The sequence below is a fragment of the Phalangium opilio genome, unplaced genomic scaffold (genome assembly GCF_054372755.1).
Source record: "Phalangium opilio isolate 3A_F unplaced genomic scaffold, DU_Popi_V2 ptg000031l_1, whole genome shotgun sequence".
NCBI classification, from domain to species: Eukaryota; Metazoa; Arthropoda; class Arachnida; order Opiliones; family Phalangiidae; genus Phalangium; species Phalangium opilio.
The window spans coordinates 12747674-12766768 of NW_028324158.1; the positions used below are offsets into that span (position 1 = coordinate 12747674).

A 19095-nucleotide genomic window follows, 5' to 3' on the forward strand; every position below is an offset into this window, starting at 1 on the left:
TTTCTAATGGGAACAAGGCCCAATATCTCTAATTTAAAAAAATTAGTGTTTATCAATAAATCTTAAAAATCACAGCGAAATATATATATATATACAAATATATTCATATTGCGAGGTCATATCCTTCCCCCGGTGTGTAGTTTCGTTACTCGTTTGACCTTTGACCCAAGGGGGGAAGGAGGGGGCCCCTTCAACCAAAAATCGAAATCGGAGGTTGGGTTAACACCCGGCTAAGCGATAGAAACATCATAGAGCGCTTTTCGAAGATAATTAACGCCGAAAATACTAATTAAGATTCAACTCGCGAGCGCGCCATGTTATAAAAGGGGGCGACGAGAGAACACACCTGGTCTGAGTCATCCCGACCAATAGGGTACTTTCAAAATCGTGACGCCATATACACACCATCCAATCAGAGTGCATTCTCCCCGCCTAAAAAAAATTGGCTTCCGAAATACATGTACTATTTCATTATAATTCATATTTCCATTGTATTCATTTGTTCACGGTGTTATAATTAATACGGTGGAAGGTTAAATGGGTGGAGTTACGAATCAACTACGTGCATGGCGGTAATTTCCCTGAATTCACATTTTTAGGGTGAACAGATTACGTTCGCTAGCCTTTTAACTTAATTTGCATATTAGAGGAAAACCAGTCACCAATAATCATGATTGGTTAGAAGCCAAAATCACGTGCCTTTCCCCCCCTACTCCCGGCTGTATTCCCTGCCCCCCCCCACGTCATCCTTAATACGTGGCGGATTGTTTGGAATGCTAATAAGACCTAAATTAACATATTCTCGCGTACAACACGGTTCCATGTTAACGACGCAGTTACCAAATATGTCGTGCGTTAATTTTAATTTTGACTTAAATGTTAAAAAATCAATTAATCGGTGGTTATACAACCTTGAAATTCACCTTTCTCAATGTTAAAATATTCCTTTTATACATTGTAACTCTGGGTAATTTATTTAATTGCAGAGTATATCTTTTTTAAAAAATTAACAGTTAATTTATTAAGTAATAAAAACCTTCCCTTATAAATAAATTTTAAACACGATTTCTAGAAAAAATAAAAAAATAAAAACTTGTCGTATATTTTTGTTTTAAAGACTTCGGGAATCACGTATAATTTTTTTAAACGACCTTTTAACTTCTTATATTCGTGTATCGTGAAATAAAGAATATCTTATTTCAAAAATAACTCGAGAAAAAAAAATTGAAGAAAGAACGAAAGATGGGTTTTGAAAAATTGCGTGGCGTGGTTTGCCATTACAAATAAATTTGGGCTAAAGAAACATTAAATATTTTTACTAAGGCAATCAAAATTATTATAGATTTATATAAGGATAAGAAAATTATAAAGTTGATAACATATGGTCCCCAAAATATATACCTATTCGGATGTAATTACTTCAATTTAATAAGCACGCAAAATTAATTAGAGATCATGCTCTAAAGAACAACATGTGTCATGTTCATCTACTAAACCAAAGACTCACTAAACATTAAATTTCCAGACAAAATAACATAATTCAAATCACGTTCGCTTATTTTCCTTTTAATTTCTCTCGAAAAGAAAATTATATAAAATTTGATAACTTTAATCATTGCCACTGAAACAGCTTAAAGCGTATTTCCTTCATCCCCCATCTTTCTTCCATCCAATTGAGGGATTAAAAATCTCCCTTCAATTTCATCTTCGCTTTCATTTAATTCGTAACCTTTTTATATAAAAATAAAGGTCCTCCGAAAACGTTTTATAATCTGAACTTATTTCTGTAATATCAAGTCGCAAAAAAGGGAGATATGGACCCTGAGGGAATTCAGGGACTCTATGTTTGTTCATATTGAGAATGCAATGTGAAAAATTATACACATGAACTAAGTTCGGAATTGAAATGATTAAGTTTCTTTAAAAAAATTGGAAAAAATCCTTTGATTTTTCTTGGCGCTGATTTCGAGGACACGTTCGTTTGAATTGTTAGCTTACGTTTCAACAAGAAAGTACATTACATTTTGGGTTAGATTAATCTTTAACTAAGTATTGTATCAACGGAAAACTGCAATTGGGATAGATTTAGGAGAAATACGGGTGAACAAATGATGTTATTTAAAAGATAAGTCATTCATTTCGACTTTTCTTTTACATAATACAAGGGAGGGTTTTTGTGTTGAAGTTACAACTTGTCAAATAAATTGTTTAAGAAATAACAGAAACACTTGTTCGTTCTTTCTTCGGACGACGTGGGGGTCCGTATGAGATTAAAATTAATTGGGTAATTCTAGACGTTAAGAAACGGTCAGCCTTCAACGCTATACATATAAAATTGATTAATAAAGCCAATTAATTATTTAAGTGGGTTAAAATTAGTTACGGCATATTACGTTAAAGTTCATAAACATAAACCTAACGAAGTACATATTTTCTTTTGTTTTCATTACAGCCGAATTAAAAATGGAAATTCTACGAGAACGAGAATGCAGAGAAAGCGTAGAAAAACAATTATTAGAAGAGCAAAGAGTTCGGGGTAAGTTTTGAATCCATTAATTAAAAATTAACTAAGCCTAAAAACCAAGAAAGAACTCCAAAATACGCTTCGGCATATGATCAATTAATGACTTATAACTCCTGAAATAATTAATTAACTTCAAAATATAAAATAGTCAGGGTATATCAGATGATAAGAGTCAATGATACAATACCATCCATACCTCCTTGGGATGGGGGCAACACCCCTAAAGGAAATTGGATATCTAAACTTAAATTCGAGAAGCGCGGCGTTGTTGGTTACCTTCCGGTGGTATATTTCTACTTGTGGAAAACCAAATACATATATATTTCTATCTATATATATACACTACAAGTAATCGCTCAGTTTCCAGTTTCAAGATGATATATTCTTCGACTATGCACCATTTCAATACAAGTCGCGAGCTATTTCGCGCCCGCGTCTTACTCCATTGATATATAAGCATTTACAAAGCTCAGGTTGAAATTACACCTGGTTTTACATCGAAAAGGCGCCTTTAATCGCCTACATGTCCAATAGGGCTAGCTAGCTGGCCCTAGCTGGGGTTGTCCATGGAGTAAGGGAGGGGGTAGGATACTATACTCTTAAATTGATAACTGGATATAAAGGTCGTTGGTTGATGGAGGCAAGTGTTCTACCCCTCAATTTATAATAATTCGGAACCATATTTTTTCTTTCTTTCTCCTTCCTTCGTCTTATTCTGGAGACGCGTTGAAAGAAAAACGTTATCTATTTTATTTTATATATATTTTTCTTCTGGGGGGAAGAAGGTCTCATTCACCTGCTGTCACGAGTGGTGCAGTTTTGCGCGTTTTCCACGGCACCATCCCTCCTCCCACCCTTAACTTCATCTTTTTCCTTTTCAAGAAATTCGATAGCATCCGTTTGGGGAAGCCAAAAAGGGAAAGAAAAATAAAGAACCGAATATTCTGTCATCTTAGAAACTAAAGTTCGTATCATACTGAGGAATCAGTGATAGACGAAGCTATAGCTATAACTAACTGGGGAAACTTAAATATGATATTGTAGGGATAGCTTAGCCTTTGTTCAAAAGAATACTAAAGCTGAGATGAAAACAAAATACCGAAAAATAAAAAAAATAAAAACTACCATACTCTCTCACTTCAAGACTTAAAATGGTCGTTTGAAAATAACGGCGATTTTCTTTATCTACTAGCTGACTCAAGTTCGGTATAGAAAGGATATGTTTGCAGACAGTGAAAGACGTATCTTCGACCCTAATACAATTGACAGAACTTGCCCTCTATTGTTTTAAGAAATATCTTTTCCTGTATGACGCATGATCAGTTGGCAATAATGGAAACCAAATTAAATATATTCTTTCAAAAGTGTTTTAAGAACAAACACTTCAGTAAGAAAGAAAGAATTACGGTACAGTTCTTGCCGCCATGTGAGCGAAAGAAGTCAACGTGGAATCGGAGTTAAGCTGATAAAAAGAGTATACCATCGGGATTTGACCTTTACATACAGGCGTCGTATTAAATAAAAGCTTAGAGGCATTTCATTAGTTCATAAAACAAAGGTAAAATTTCTGGAAAAGGGGGGTGGCGTCGTTATCAGTGGAGCAAAACATGGTAACTCATCGCCCGGTGGTGGTGGTAGGCCTAGTCCCTCGATCCCAAAAGCGGACGGAGATTGCCAGAAACCCCTGCCGCGTTCATTTTTACAACTCCAAATGAAAATCCGCCCTGTCCCTTACTACTTTCTTTTTCTACTATATCCATGTCCCTCTCTCTCTCTCTCTCTCTCTCTCTCTCTCTCTGTGTGTGTGTGTGTCCCCGATTTGCAGGAACGAGCGTCTTGGGTCCCCTTTAGTTACACTCGGTTTCACGCAATAAAAGTTCTTCCAATTTCTAACGTATACTTTTTAGGTGTCGAGTGATTACGCTGACTTTAACTCGATTTTTGTTCTCTGCAAAACTGAATGAGGAAAGGAGGGGGTGGGTTCAGTTTTTAATAGCTTTTAATTATTCCCAAGCGTTTAACTAATCAAAAGGTACCGTGAAAGCAAACCGAATTAAAGATAAAAAGTGTAATTAACAGACGTTCATAAATTTTGAGCAAAAAAATGTTGAATTTCAAAAGCTATCTGCAAAAGTTTGTAGAATTCTGTTCGATTCAGTTCAAAACCTGCAGGAGATGCTCTAATATTAAATTACTGGCAACCCTGAAGCACATGGGGTTAAAGTTAAGAAATTTCTCCAACCACACTATTTCATCCATGAATATTGTCCACTAATTTAGCAAATATAAAATTTAGTAACTTCAAGTAACACACTTTTAAGAAAAAATCGATTGAGACGAACGCAAAACCGTGAGAGAGATATTTTCCTAATACAGAGAGGTCAAAGTTGAATAAAATTTTATGTGGGGAGGGAGGGGTCAAAGGGGTTATCCTTAAGATAGGTGTGGGTGTTTAAGTAACAAGAGGGTGGTCATAATTCACAAAAAAGGGGGAGGGATGAAAACGGTACCTATCCCTTCTTTGTTTCGGCTGCTGCAATGAGTACTATTGAACACGCGAAGTGTTAAATCTTTTCTTTTTCCTTTTTGGGAACCCCGGTATTATTCCAATGGAGAGAGAATATATTTCTAGGGTCGTTATAGGTTATGGTGTAAGGAGCTAGCCCGCGCTAAATTATGCATGTATTCCGCGGGGGCCCGTAATGAGAGTTAACCGAAACCGTAATGGCATGCAAAATAGCAAGCCAGAACTGTATATGGCTTCACAATGAAGGCCGTCGTGGCAGGCTCACAGAAAAAGCCAAAAAATACTTTACATAAAAAAATGCATACACGTGGTGGTGGTGGTAGCTTTAGCGCGTGGTACATACACTTTATAGTTTTCAGTCAAACGCCTACAGATAGACAGACAAACAGTGTTAATTTCTTACAAATTAAAAATGCTAAATGGGTTTCAACAAGATATTTATCAGGTTGATATCGGCCTGATTCCATAAAACAGAATATTTAGCAAGTTATTCTTGCACTTTTGTAAGTTCTTCAGTTATTTTGAAATTATTTATAACATAACGTCGGCAAAGAACAGAGAGAAAACCCCTTTCTTCACCTTTTCAAGACTTCAACTTATAAAAAAAATTGCGTAAAAAACTGCAGCGGCTAGGGCAATAGGGGAAAAAAGGGTTAAGATATGTTTTACGACGCTTTACTATCCCAAGCTTGTATATAAGTTCGCTATTCAAATAATGTACCTTACAATAAAACAGACTATAGTCATACAATAACATTGCCAAACCAATTACATCAGATTACCTTAAGAAAAACAATCCCATGCAATTTTCCACCAGTAATTAGGCGAGATTTTTAATTCCCCTCTTAGTAATTAACGCAATTAACCTAAGAGAATAGAAAAATATACTTTCCCAGATTGTTTCTCAGGTAAGAAGATGAGACATACCAACGAGGCTTAATTTATATGATACAGGTGGCCAAGGGGAGTATATGAAAGAAAATAAATTAGAGGGCGTTGTTACGCCCAGAAATAAAGTATTGATGACCTTGAAGGGTCACGGATGGGCCATTCGATCGGATATTCCAAGAAATACGATAATACCTATGTCCCCCCTGTTACCAATTACATAATGAACAAAACAAGGTATGCCCCTCAAGGTATTCCTTCGTTAGAACCAGTTTTGATGGTGCTAAAATAGTCTGGGTTTTGTCTAGGTCTAGCAAGCTCTTAGGGGGCGCAAGGCAGTCTACCTACCATGTTTTGTTTAAGCCTATTTCCCGCCTACTTTTTGGGGAAACAATAACTTTTAACCCCGTTATTAGAGTTGAGCAAGGGGGTGTGCAGGAGGATATGTTTTTAAACTTTACTTAAGTCGCGTACCCATCCTGGAAGGCATATACGGGTTAAGGGCAGCAACAACAATAAGACGGGGTTGCCAAATGGGTTGAACTCAGGGTGTGGACTGAAAATGATGTATTGATTGTTATTTAGGAATTGGAGTACTTTATCGATGATGAAAAATATCAATTTTCCACCCAAATTCTTATCTACTTACGCCCTTAATGAAATATTTTTCTGTTTCCGTAAAACTATATTTTTTCCTACTAAAATTCTTTAGAGGGGTTGGTGGAAACCAGTCGAAACTGACCCAAAACACCAACCAGGATGTATTTGTTTACCAGTAACTGAAACCCCGTAGAAAAGTTCGCAACTTGAAGTAAACAAACTGTTGGTTAGGCCTATACTTGTTCCACACACATCTTCAAGAATTCAATTCCGAGTTTTAAGACAAAGAGGATTCATACCATTTACACAAGGAGGTGAAGCTACTTTGAGGACAAAGTAGTATGCACTTTGGTTTCCCAAGTAGCATGGAATCCATGTGTATATGGTATGAACCTCCTAGTTTAACGGCGCCATTTCGGTTTACTTTAAATTCAAAAATTTGGGTAAAGCCGATTCTCAAAAACTTAACGTAACATAACATAACAAAACAATCTGGTAAAATTCAATTTGAATTCCATGGGAGGTCCTTTCAATCTTTTGAAATAAATCCCAAATACTTCCTAAGCTTTTGATTGTATCAATCCGCGAAGCTTTTTATTGGTTAAGATGGACGATCCATCAAGATTAACAATGTATTATCTACGACATGGGAGAAGAAAAAAACTTAGCTAGTGTATACGTCATTCTAGAGCCCATGAGCCCATATCGTCTGCTCACGAATTTAGAATCCCTAGACAGATTTTTCTCATCCAACAATAAAAATTTAGCGATTGGACAAATTCAAGTGTGTTCTCCCTATGAAGATGAATTGATGAAGGAAATACAGTAGGAAATCCTCCCATTCAAAAGAAAAAAGCAGTTCTCTAAGTCGCCTCGCCTTGATTGCAAATTCATACTTGTACCCATCCATACGTTTTAGGGAAGAGGAGGGATCAACTACTAGTTCCTGAGGAAGATAGGAATATTTTTCTCATGCTAAAATAGTTACATAATATGAAATTTAGTATTCGGTATCTTTTGAATTGAAGCTAATACAGTCAAGGTACGATTCAAACTTCAATTAATGGGTTTCTTAGGGAACCTTTACTGGTTCTCTTTGAACGAATACTAGAAGAATCTCCTGGAAGTTCTAAACTTGTCCTAGGAATAGAAGGAGGCGGTCTGAGAAATTTTTGCGTCTCCTTATCCAGTTGGTGACTGTCATTTTAAACTGCAATGATGGATGGTTTCACCTGCTCTCTCTCTCTCTTTTTCCAAAGAGCGGGACAACTACAGTCCAGGTGACAACTATTATGGTTATAGGTTTTGGGTCCATCGAGGGGTCTAACACTAAAGCTACCTTTCAAATCAACAAAACTGCTTCACATTTACGAACAGAACTATCAAATAGATAACTGTCCAATCACTTTTTCTACATCTACAGTCCCAACCGAGTTCAAAAATCGTACAATGAAATAAATATTTTGGTCCAAAAAATAAATTGTCATTACCCAGACTTTCCATTTGAAGTTATTGTAAACTTAAATTGTAATCTTGATTGGGATTTCAAGGGTTTATCAATGTAAGATTGTAGTGGGGTTAATCCTAAACGAAGCCTTGTTTCTAAATCGGTTTGGGTTTTGAACTTCCGAGGAAATCCAGTTCTAAATCTTTTTTAGGGTTGAGAGAATTCCCCCTGATAAGAAAATGTCAAAATAGAAGAGCAACTGTTGAGCGCTTTCAAAATGGTTGGCGCAGTCAAGGAATTTTTTTTTAGTATTTTTTAAACGAATGCCAACTAAGAAAACAGCTTTCAATTTGTGTCCTTGATATATTTAGAGTGTTTTCTAGCAACTAAAAGAAAAAAATAAGTAAAGGATTTTGATACCCAAACAGAATTAAGTCCCAAGTTAAAAGAGACACCGCACCGCAAAGCGCCTATTTAAGTTTTGACTTTTATTTTCTTTCAAAACTCGAGGATTAGATCTCAGGCAAGCCAATTACTTAACAACTTCGGAATTAGGGTAAAGAAAAATAACTTCAGACTTTAAATAAAAAAAGGCATCGAGAAATCTAACAGAGACATAATTTCTGGAAGGATTTCACGACCCAGAAAGCAAATACAATGCGCTATTCATTGAATAAAACAGAAATAAATTCTAAAATACACTGAACTGTTTTCACTGGTTGCTTAACATAAGTGCAAACGCACCATAAACTACATCACCAATCAAGGTTCCGGATTAATTAAAGACAGTAGAATCTTATTGCCTAGCAACCACACAATCGCGAACCTTAGTGGTATAAGTAAGGTCACAAAAACCCGCCCTACCATACCCTAATATGGGAAGAAAATAACTTTAAACCACACAAGGACTACGAAGTATACTCTTAATGTCTTTGGGGTCGGGATTCCGGAGAGGGATTTGAAGATGCAATAAGAAGATGCGAGAGAGATTGAGAAGAGTAATGCGCCGTGAAAGGGATACAGACCAATAAGGAATAAGTATCTCTATTTCCTTCCCCATCATACATACTTCCTCCGAAAGAGAAAGAACACAGAATCGCTTCTTTCAAACGAACCAAAATTAGAATGCATCTAAAGCAGATTCGGGTATAGATAAGCGTGTGCCCCACTAATTGAGGAATGAACCAATGGTTCTTCTTCGTCTTCTCCATCCCAAGATGAGAGAGAGCGCGAGAAAAAAAGTCTTCTTCTAAAAGATCTCGCGCTTCGGGAAAGAATTAGTCGCGCGGGCCCCCATCATGCATCGCGCGACTACTCCGATACATTACGAAACCAACAGTCCGTAGACAGATATAACGTACAAATTTCAGCGCCGATGCCAAGTATAAAGTTTCTCTCAGCTTCCGACGCCATATGCCCCGGCCTAGATTAGACTTTAGACAACGCCAGCTATAGCTTACTACAAGTTATTCCTTCAAGAAGAGATGAACTAACAGAAACCGATTCATCATGCGCTAAAAGAGATCAGTTCAGAAAAAAGAACCCAACAGACTTACGAACGACAATTCGACGCAGTTAAACTATGCACACTAACGCGACAAAATTCTTTCTTGTTCCTATTCGTAGCCCTTGGAATGTTACGATTACTGGTTCCACATTTTTTTAATTGTAATGTCACGTGACGAAATCAATTCACGATAATAGCGACGTAAATAACAAAGTCAACTTAATTGTTCGATGTAGATTCGTAATGGGATGAAGCTTGTACTAATTCATAGATCACAGGCCGAAATTTCTTACGTATGTCTTGGGTGGGGGTTAGGGTTGGGGAAGGGAGAGATTTTGAGCAGCGAAATAATCAACGCGGTAATCAGAGAATGATTGGGATGAAGGATGAGGATGGAGAAGCTCTCGGAGAAAAATGTTGCCTCGTAAAATAGGCTAAGATTGAGTGCCTCTCCTAAGAACCGAAAAACCCCAAAGACAAACCCAAAAACTGTATCTTCACACACACACACACAGAAGAAATTGCTGGAATTTCTTCGCTCTAGTCGTTTAATAGCTCAACGGCTGCGTCGGCCACATCAAAAAAAAATAAAATAGAAAAAGTCTGACTTTGCTCATTTTTCTATATAACTCAGCGCCATAAGTGTATGGTTCGAAACTTTTTCCTAACTGTAATATAGCTTAAGTACGAATGGGACAGTGGAGGGGGGTGGAGAAAAATGTACTTGGAAAGCCTAGGCGCACTAATACATAAGTAAGAGGTATAAAGAAAATAGAGCCCAGGCGTGGGAAAATATGTTAAAAATTAAAAATATGTGGTCGTTTGCGAGTTTGGCTCAAAACTGACAGATTAATTCCGTGCCATTTAAAAGTTTAACGACTTTTCCTGGAAATATTTCCCATTAAAAATATACCTTGGGGTAATATTAAAGTTATTAGAATATTTGGCGGGCAAACTCATGATCGTATAATAAATCAATTAGATTAAATTAAATTAAACACGTCAATTTTCCTGATATAATCTAACACCCCCCCCCCCTGCAGTTTAATCCAGGGAGATGGTAATCCATGATTTGACAAAATTAATCCAAACGAATTTAAAATGACCAATATTGACATATAGGGGACTAGGGTTTAAAATTTGTCAACGTCAAAATAAGGCTACCGCTTTGTAAATATTAAAAAAAATATTGAAATTATTGACCTCTGTCCTGGTACGAGGTCAATCTCTCCCCTTCAAAATAATTCCATGGCCAAAGCAAGGCAGGACATTAGACTCGTTAAAGATTAAATACCCTGGAAAGGTTTCTAAAGCTAGGCTTGGGGGGGGGGGCGAGGGCGCATTACTAAAGGTCAAACCGACCTTAGAGAGAGAGAAATAGCCATCTATCTTGACAAAAGCTGAGAGACAGAGTAATATAGCCCCTACCCTTTTTGAGAGAAAAACGAAAACAAAAGATGAAAGAAAAGAAAAAATACGTTAGGATAAGTCCAGAGGAAGTTCATAAAAGATATCTGGTACGGAAATCGGAAATCTCCCATCAGTCATAGCCAATCAAATGGAGGCTTTAGGGATAACACCATCCAGAGCTAAGGGATCCCAGCACCGTCTTAACCATAAGCGAGAAGAATTCATTCAATTCTTACACGAATGTACAAGAAAATAATTGGCAATACAGATACGAAGGTGAGTGCACTTAGCACGAGCTCAATGGCAATATTCATGGGGAATTGGGGTATAAATTCATGGTCTGCCCTTTATAATCTCTCCGGCCAAGTACGGGGAAAGTTAAGTTCCATCTTTTTTTGGTGGCTAGCGAAAGATAAGGTTAGTAAGTATATAACTCGGTGTGTCGAAGGGACTAAAACGTTACGCGTGAAAAGGACTTAAAGAAGGGAGGGCTTCCCTAATCAAAACTAATGGCTCCGTTCTCAAAGATGGAGGAGACAGGGGATCATCTTTCACTTATTAATTGGCGCAAATCCTTCTTCAGACTCGGTGCTAGTACCATACCATCGTATAACAAACATCCTTAAACTTAAATTATTTGTCAACGTCAACAATTTTTATAAAGATATTATTATTATTACTATTATAATATCTTAATAATTTTTGGAGTTACGTGTTTAAACGTTGCTCGGCTTTAGCGTTAAATTCGGCAAACCACGAGGCTCGTAACTCCCCGAATACCGAATATATGGCGCCTATACTTTCTAAAATTTTCTTTCCATTTTTTTGGTGGGATTGTAAAGAAAGTGGGTGGATACTTTGAAACCAATTTTTGTGTTGATTTCATATCAGGAAAAAAAAACTTTTTCTGGATTTTCTAGGACGGAAAAAGAGGATTTTTTATATATGTACATACATATATACATTTCTCAACGTTGGTCTAGTATATATATATAAAAAAAATGTGGTAGCGCACAAAGGAATTGATGGAATAGTGGAGCCCAAGCTATCCTCTTCCAAATTCTCCAGGAAACTTTTTCCACTGGAAAAGAAACAGGGTCCCTAATGCGAGCAGTGGCGCTCTCTCTCTCTCTCGCTCTCATTGCGTTTTTTGACGTCCGAACATCGAGTGATTGAAGAGGTTGGTCTCTCGGACTCAAAAGAAGTCCAACTGCGACCTCATTGTTCTGCTCGAACCCCTTCTCTTTTCCCCTTTTGGACCTCATTTGGAACCAGCCAGAATCCCCCTGGCGTTTGTTACCCCTATGCTAGGATACCATACTATCTTAGCCCCTTGTTATTTACCAAGAAAGAGAGAGAGTTTTATGGAGGTTTAATGGAATTTGTTATGTACAGCGTCTGGTTCTTTCTAAGGCGCTAAAGAGGTATATACGTAACCGTAGCGATCTCTCATTGTTACCAAATAAGTATTTCACCGTTAGGAAGGGTGGGTTGGTTCCCTTTTCAAGAAATCTTCAATCATTCATTAGTTTCGGCAACGTTTCAACAGAAAAAAAATACAATTTTTTTATATCCTACCTAAGACTGTAAATTACCAAATCGATACCAAGCAGCTGGACCGATATTCCAACAACTAGGATCCATAGTTCTCTATCGTAATCATTGACCCACCTGACCTTCACCCAAACTTTATTTGCAAGGTCATTCACCTTAATTTAGTTTATAAATTAAATTGGAAGCTGACGAAAACCCAGCTCAAACTCGTAATAATTACGAGTTAAAACGCGAATTCAGTCATTTTTGTTCTAGAGGTCCCATGCGTGCCCTTTGACCTTCAATACAAATGGAGAAAAATATATTTTCTTTCGCCAGAAAGCTAGATGCGCGCGCATGGTAAGCAAGCAATCGCTCTTGAAAATAGCATCCGATGAAAGGCATCTGAAAACTGGCAATCGGAAAAAAGGGACACGAGATCCGGGGGTTGTATTTTCACCCCAAGATGGTCCTCCTAAGTTCCTAACCTTTTAGGAGCGAAGAGAATATTTCCCGAAAGGTTTCTCTGGGCGCGGGTAGTCTGGGTAGTATAGAGTATAGGGCGCTCATCGTTCTCTCTCTCTCTCTCTCTCTCTGAGGGATATTCTATAGTATTGGCCATTTTCTTAACACGGGGGCTTCTGCACAGTTTTTCTTTCTCTCTCTCTCGCTTTTGAATGCGAGCGCCGTTTGACAGTTGGACCCGAAAACGTCGTTCATCATTCTGGAGTCAGCCTTTGCGCGAACATTTTTGAAAGGCCCACGTGGGGTGGGATGGAAATATAACCGGGGACAAGTAGAAGAAGAAGATGGCGTCAATAGGGAGGGGGAGAGAATCTCTCTCTTTCTCTCTCTCTAAGGAGCACCCAGAGGAGGAGGATGGGGTGTAAAGAGAGAAGCATCCTTACCCTCCCTTATAAGAATCTTTATTCCATTTGGCTCCACGTTTTTCTTTTCTTTTACATTTATCAAGATGAATTTAAAGGTTTTCGGGTTTCTTGGGCTTTGAACTTTGAACTCTTGTCGGGGACATATTTAAGATGGGAATGCAATGATACTTGGAGGTATTACGCTATGGATATAGTAGTATCTTACGGTACCTTTAATTTTGATCTAACTTATCTCCAAGAGAGGTTATACCTAATTATTTTATTGAATAAGAGTTATTTGATTTTGCAAAAGGTTCAAGTCCTAGTGGACCATTACGATACTTAAGAGTGCTCAATTACTCCTCTGAATTATCGCCTTCAATTGTAAAAGTATACGACCCACCCTCAGAAATCGTTTCAAAATTGACTTGCAAATCTTGTTAGAATTTCACCAGGGCCTATCTGAAATGCTATCTGAACTGTATATTCGTCGTATATAACCCCAACAGATATTCATATAATATATATATTTTTGAATGATCATCTCCAGTTTCGTTCTTCATGCCCCTTGGAGAATGAACCCCGAACCCAACCCTAGCCCCCCTTGGACCATTCGACTCCGATTTGCCTCAGAGTCAGAGGCGGTCAGGATCAGGGTACGATAGAGTATTTGGGACAAGTCGATGTTACAGGCGAATGCTTTTCAATATCGGTATATATTCAGTCAGTCAGACGTACAAATGATTGAAAACTACGGCGTTTTCAGAAGCCGATCGCGTTTTGGGGAAATAGAATATCGCTTTTAGTTTTTCTCTAATCGACTCTCTTTCTCTAAGGTGATTCTTCATTTTTTTCTGACTCGAAGAATTTCTTAGTAACTCAAGGCGAATGTCGCAAAAGATAGCCCGAATCGTTCTATCATTGATAAATTTTTGCCATCATGACATTTTTTTTTGTCAACCTTGCTTTGGATTTCACGCCCAAATTTTCCCTTAAATTTGTATTTGAAAAAGAAATTCTACTTACTCCTTAAAAGTTTCGATTTAGTTTCTTCCATTTCATCATCCGTAATTAAATAAAAACAATTAAATCTAATATATATATACATATATATCAAAGGTCCCTATCCCTATGAATTATAACTTAAAATAAAATTAATATTGGCACGTATATATTATATAACCAAACATTTTAAGATCACTGCACCTTTACCAAATAAAATAAAAAAGAAAAAGTTTCAAAATATTAAAAAAAAACGTGCACCCCGCCTAAGTAATCAATCAAGTACAAAACTAACAATTCTAACCTCTAATGCAAACTTTAAAGATGAGAAAGAGAAGAAAAAAAATTAGCACCCCTAACAACCAAAAAAGGAAAAATAAAAAAAATAGGTAAAAAAAATTTAATAAAACATTTACCAAAAATCAAATAATTCCGAATTATAATTAAAAAAAAAAAATAATTTTAACCGATCAAAAAGATCTCGCAAAATTCAATATTACAACTCTATGAAAAGAAATTTATATTTAATTTATATTATATTATTATTTGAATTGGAAATTTCTTTATACCGTGGGAAAATAAAATTAAGAAAAAAATCCTCAATCTTTATATGAAATTTTGGCACAAAAAATGATGGTGTAGCCTAGATATTAAAAAAGATACCGGGTATATTCTTGTCTATGGTTATATAGTTAAAAAGATTCAATTTTAAAGGATCTGTATATAAGGATGAGCTTCCATTCTTTAGTATAGCGCGTTTAATTCGGGATGTAATATTGAATAAGGTTAAAGAGCGATTAGGCTTAAAGTTAACTTGGGTCTACGGCTTTGGTGGCATTAACTGGGACGTAGGCGAACACTCGAGACTCGAGATATAAAGAACGCGTATGTATGTTTCTTTTTGGGAATCTAAGCAAAAAGTAGAGTTTCCTTTTGGCTTAGAATACCAGATGCCAATGGCAGGCCGCGCAATGCGCAATCTAAAAGTAACCGCGAACCGTAGAGATCCCAAAAAATTTACTCAAAGAAGTACGTAACTCGAAGAAATATTAAAAATAACCTAGGAACAAAGTAAATATTTTTAAATATATTCCAATATTTCAACTACACTAATTTCTATAACACAACTTCACTACGATTATATTACCAACAAGACTTAATTAATTTTAATATAAACCGATTTCCCTGACATTTCCAAGCTTTTCCCATAAATTTCCCTGATAATTCCAGGTGCAATGTCACCTAGTAACTCAGACCTCGTAAATTTGCCTGATTTCCCTGACTTTCACTAAAAAACAGATCTCCCCGAGTTTTCCCCTGAATTTTTACTCAACAATACATTTCCCTGGACATTTCCAGGTTCTCCAGGTTTGTACGAACCATGTTTTATGTAGGACTAATTACATCAAGGCATAGACTTCTAGCAAATATCAAGAGTACATAAAGAAAAAAATCCGCTCGAATTCGAAATCTAAGCTTTTGAGAAAAGTCTGCGGATGGTTGCATGGAAGTTGGAAAAAGAAAAAAAAATGCACTGTAGGAAAAATTCAGTTTCCTTCCAAACCCAGAGAGAAGTAAAAATTAAGGGAAGGGGAAAAGGAGGGGGGAGTATACCCTTTCCGCCCCTTCGCCCCCCCTCTAAGAGTTGACAGTGATTAATGACTTAGAGTTGCTCTTCTATAAGACTTAACACACAACTATCCCACTGCATCCGACACTCAAAATGCTACGAGACCAAAGTTAAAATCAGAACTAAAGAAAACGTGATACATTCAACATTAATACACGTTGAAAATTAAGACTGAAACGCTATCTTAAACACTATATAGCAGCCAGAACGACACGCATAGACTGCGCTAGCTGTAGAGTTTTTTTTCTGCTGCCTACATACAAAAATTTCTCCGCCTTTAGTCAAAGTAGAGTTTGCTCTTTTTTTGGTCCATGAAGCTAAGTTGAATATTGATATAACTTGTAATCGAACGCTTAGAAATACAGATGCGTTTAGGTTCGTTATCAATTCAGCTTAGAAAAGTGGACAACTTTAGATGTTTGCGCGACTGAACAGTGACGTAATAAGCATTGGGAAAAAAAAGAACTATAGTGTGTTCTTTCTATCTAGGGAATTGCGTATGTTCACCCGGGATTAGTGTAATGTAATAGAAGTTATGGAAAGGTTATTTCAACTTGTATCGAAAATATAATAAACACTATTCAACGTCTTAAGTTGAACAAAAGCAATTTCCCAAATGCTTTCGTGTTCAGTTAAAATCAAGTAATATTGGATAAGGGAAATAATATGGGTGGTGATAAAATACGGTTGTAGCTTTCTACGTATTGCTTCAACTAGGTTGAATAGAGGGCCTTCTACAATTATATCATGCCTATATCCAGATCAAATATATTCGAAAAGTTTAACCCTAGTATTTTTTATATTCTTTTTTCTCCTTTAGTTGGAGATTAAAAATCGAAATCCCACCGGGGGTGAATAACAAAAATGCTTCCAGAATAATTTAAGTTCGGATCATTAGGTTTTTAGGCCTTGGTTTTAGGCTTAAGAAATACTTCATATATATCGTGGTATTCAGTATTTTATAAGAATGGTTCGATCTGTTATAGAATTCTAAAGAATTGCTTTTAATTTAAAATAAATTTAAGAATACCCTAATTCTTTTAGTTTAAAAATGAATAAGTAAATAACAGGAACGAACAGTGTTCAAAATTTATCTGTCTTAGAATTGGGAAGGAGGAGGGGTTCGTCAAATGACGTCACAAGAGAGAGTGGTGCATGGTCTGTTTACCCAGGAGGGTATCGGAGATTGTCAACATTGGGTGAGAGAGAGAGAGAGAGAGAGAGAGAGAGAGAGAGAGAGAGAGAGAGAGAGAGAGAGAATTGCGGAGAAGTGAAGTTCAGTTGGAGGTTGGGAACGTGTTGTTGCTATAGAAATGGATGGTGCACATCCAGCAAGCACCCCAAAACTAACTAACCCTCACCAATTCTTCCCAAAATCCATGAGATTTCCTAACCCTATATAATAATACTCCATTTCAACTGAGAATGCAATAAGAACTCTGTATTAAATCAACAATTGAAAATATCATTGAATTTATTGCAAACTGGGTTTGAAATGAAATGAAGACATAGGTCCAAGACGCCCCAACTGCTACCAAAATTAAACGTGGGAGTGCACGTTTCTTCAATGTAACTGAAAATAACACGGGACTTAGCTTTGTACTGTAGAATTCATTTATCTTTGGAAAAAACCTGCACATCCCATCCCAGTAGATATATATTTAATTGCAATCTTGGAAAGCGTATTTTGGTCATTTTTTTACAAGGGGATCTAATACCTTACAAGAATACTATGAGATATGTCTAGGTTGTAGGTTTTATCAGTGGTGTTCCATTTGACAAAGACTCACTCTCTCTCTAAGTCTTCTCTCCTTTGAGTTTGTTTAGTTAAACGCCGAAAGTCCTCTTCGGGTTATAAGCCGACAAAAAGTTCTTATTTGGCCATTTTGCTTCAGTGACAGCCATCCTTTACCAGTTAAAGCCCCCCCCCCCACCCACCTCAGTAGGACCGCTCCGTTTGACATCAACTCAAATTCAAACGTTTCCGGACCATTTGTTTAAAGATTTTCACCCCAAACCTATAGTGGACTAGTACTATCTCCCTTACCATTCCATTCCATTGTTTGCACGTACTGGTGGTGGGGGTTTTAAAACCTAAGCCTATACTTCCTCACAATCCAAAATGGGTTTTAAAGAAATAAACCAACCTCAACTTAAATTTAAATCGAAATCACCTTTAAAAGTAATTTAAACAAAAATAAATCTATTTAAAATTAATCCGGAATATTACATTTACACCGCATTGATCATACGCCGAAATGTTTTAATTAATTTCTTACGCCAACACAAAAAAAATGTTAAATATTTCTAAACATCATTCTTGGCAAGGGATCATAAATGTTACAAAATATGTCATATGTCAGCTACTGTTCAAGATTCAAGCGCAATTTGCAATGCAGACTAAATTACTAAAACGGCAATGATAAAATTAGTTCTTGCAAAAACACTTTCGTTGCTATTGAAAGATTAAGGTTTATTTTAACTTAAGTATATTAATAGAACGTGCTTTTCTCTCTTAATTTCTTTTCATGGTTTTTGGCTTCAGTTCTATATCAAAAACGCGTGAAACGAGAGAAGCGCTGCAGGCGGAGACTTCACGAACAACTCGAGAGCGAAATGAAGAAAAGGTCCCAGTACGAAGACGCCCTAAGGAGTACGTCCGGAGAAACGCTTAGACTACTCAACGGTAAGACCTCTAACGCCACCTATCTTTTATAACCTAAATTATATAAACACCCATCCCAAGGTGGTCGGACACTTGCCACCAAAGAAAGCAATCAAGTGCTCGACCCCTCTCTTACCAATAATTAAAAACCTAATTTGCATATTCATATTATTTTCCGATGTAGTGAATTCGTAAAATGTACCAAATAATTCCGAAAATATCATAAAAACATTGTAGACAATTTAGTTAATCGTTCAAATAAATAAATAAATAAATAAATAAATAGACATTTTCCATCATATATTTTCTCATTCATTCACTAAATTATTTAATTATAATTAAACTAATTATCCTTTTAATCAATTCTCCATAATTTTAAACCCTTCTCCCATCCATTGAAGTAAATTTTGAAGATCCAAGCGAATTTTAAGTTAAATTATAATGGAAATATATATATACATACATTGAAGAGAAGGTCTTAATTATAAATATT

At 36.5% G+C, this 19095-nt stretch overlaps 1 protein-coding gene and 1 long non-coding RNA gene across 10 annotated transcripts in view; one reads left to right on the forward strand and one right to left on the reverse strand.

The window, feature by feature from the left end:
• The window catches only part of LOC149690706 (uncharacterized), a 179398-nt gene that overhangs the window by 101681 nt on the left and 58622 nt on the right, over positions 1-19095 (reverse strand). The gene's annotated exons all lie outside the window — the stretch shown is intronic.
• Positions 1-19095, forward strand: part of dac (dachshund family transcription factor) — a 132948-nt gene that overhangs the window by 89092 nt on the left and 24761 nt on the right. For 7 of the 8 annotated variants that reach the window (XM_089870299.1, XM_089870301.1, XM_089870300.1 and 4 more), the window contains 2 exons: positions 2453-2536; positions 18483-18623. In XM_089870299.1, the coding sequence (XP_089726425.1) occupies positions 2453-2536; positions 18483-18623 (225 nt within the window). Of the gene's footprint in view, positions 1-2452; positions 2537-18482; positions 18624-18786; positions 18901-19095 lie in introns of those variants that run through there. The other variant, XM_089870304.1, reaches the window with a different exon arrangement.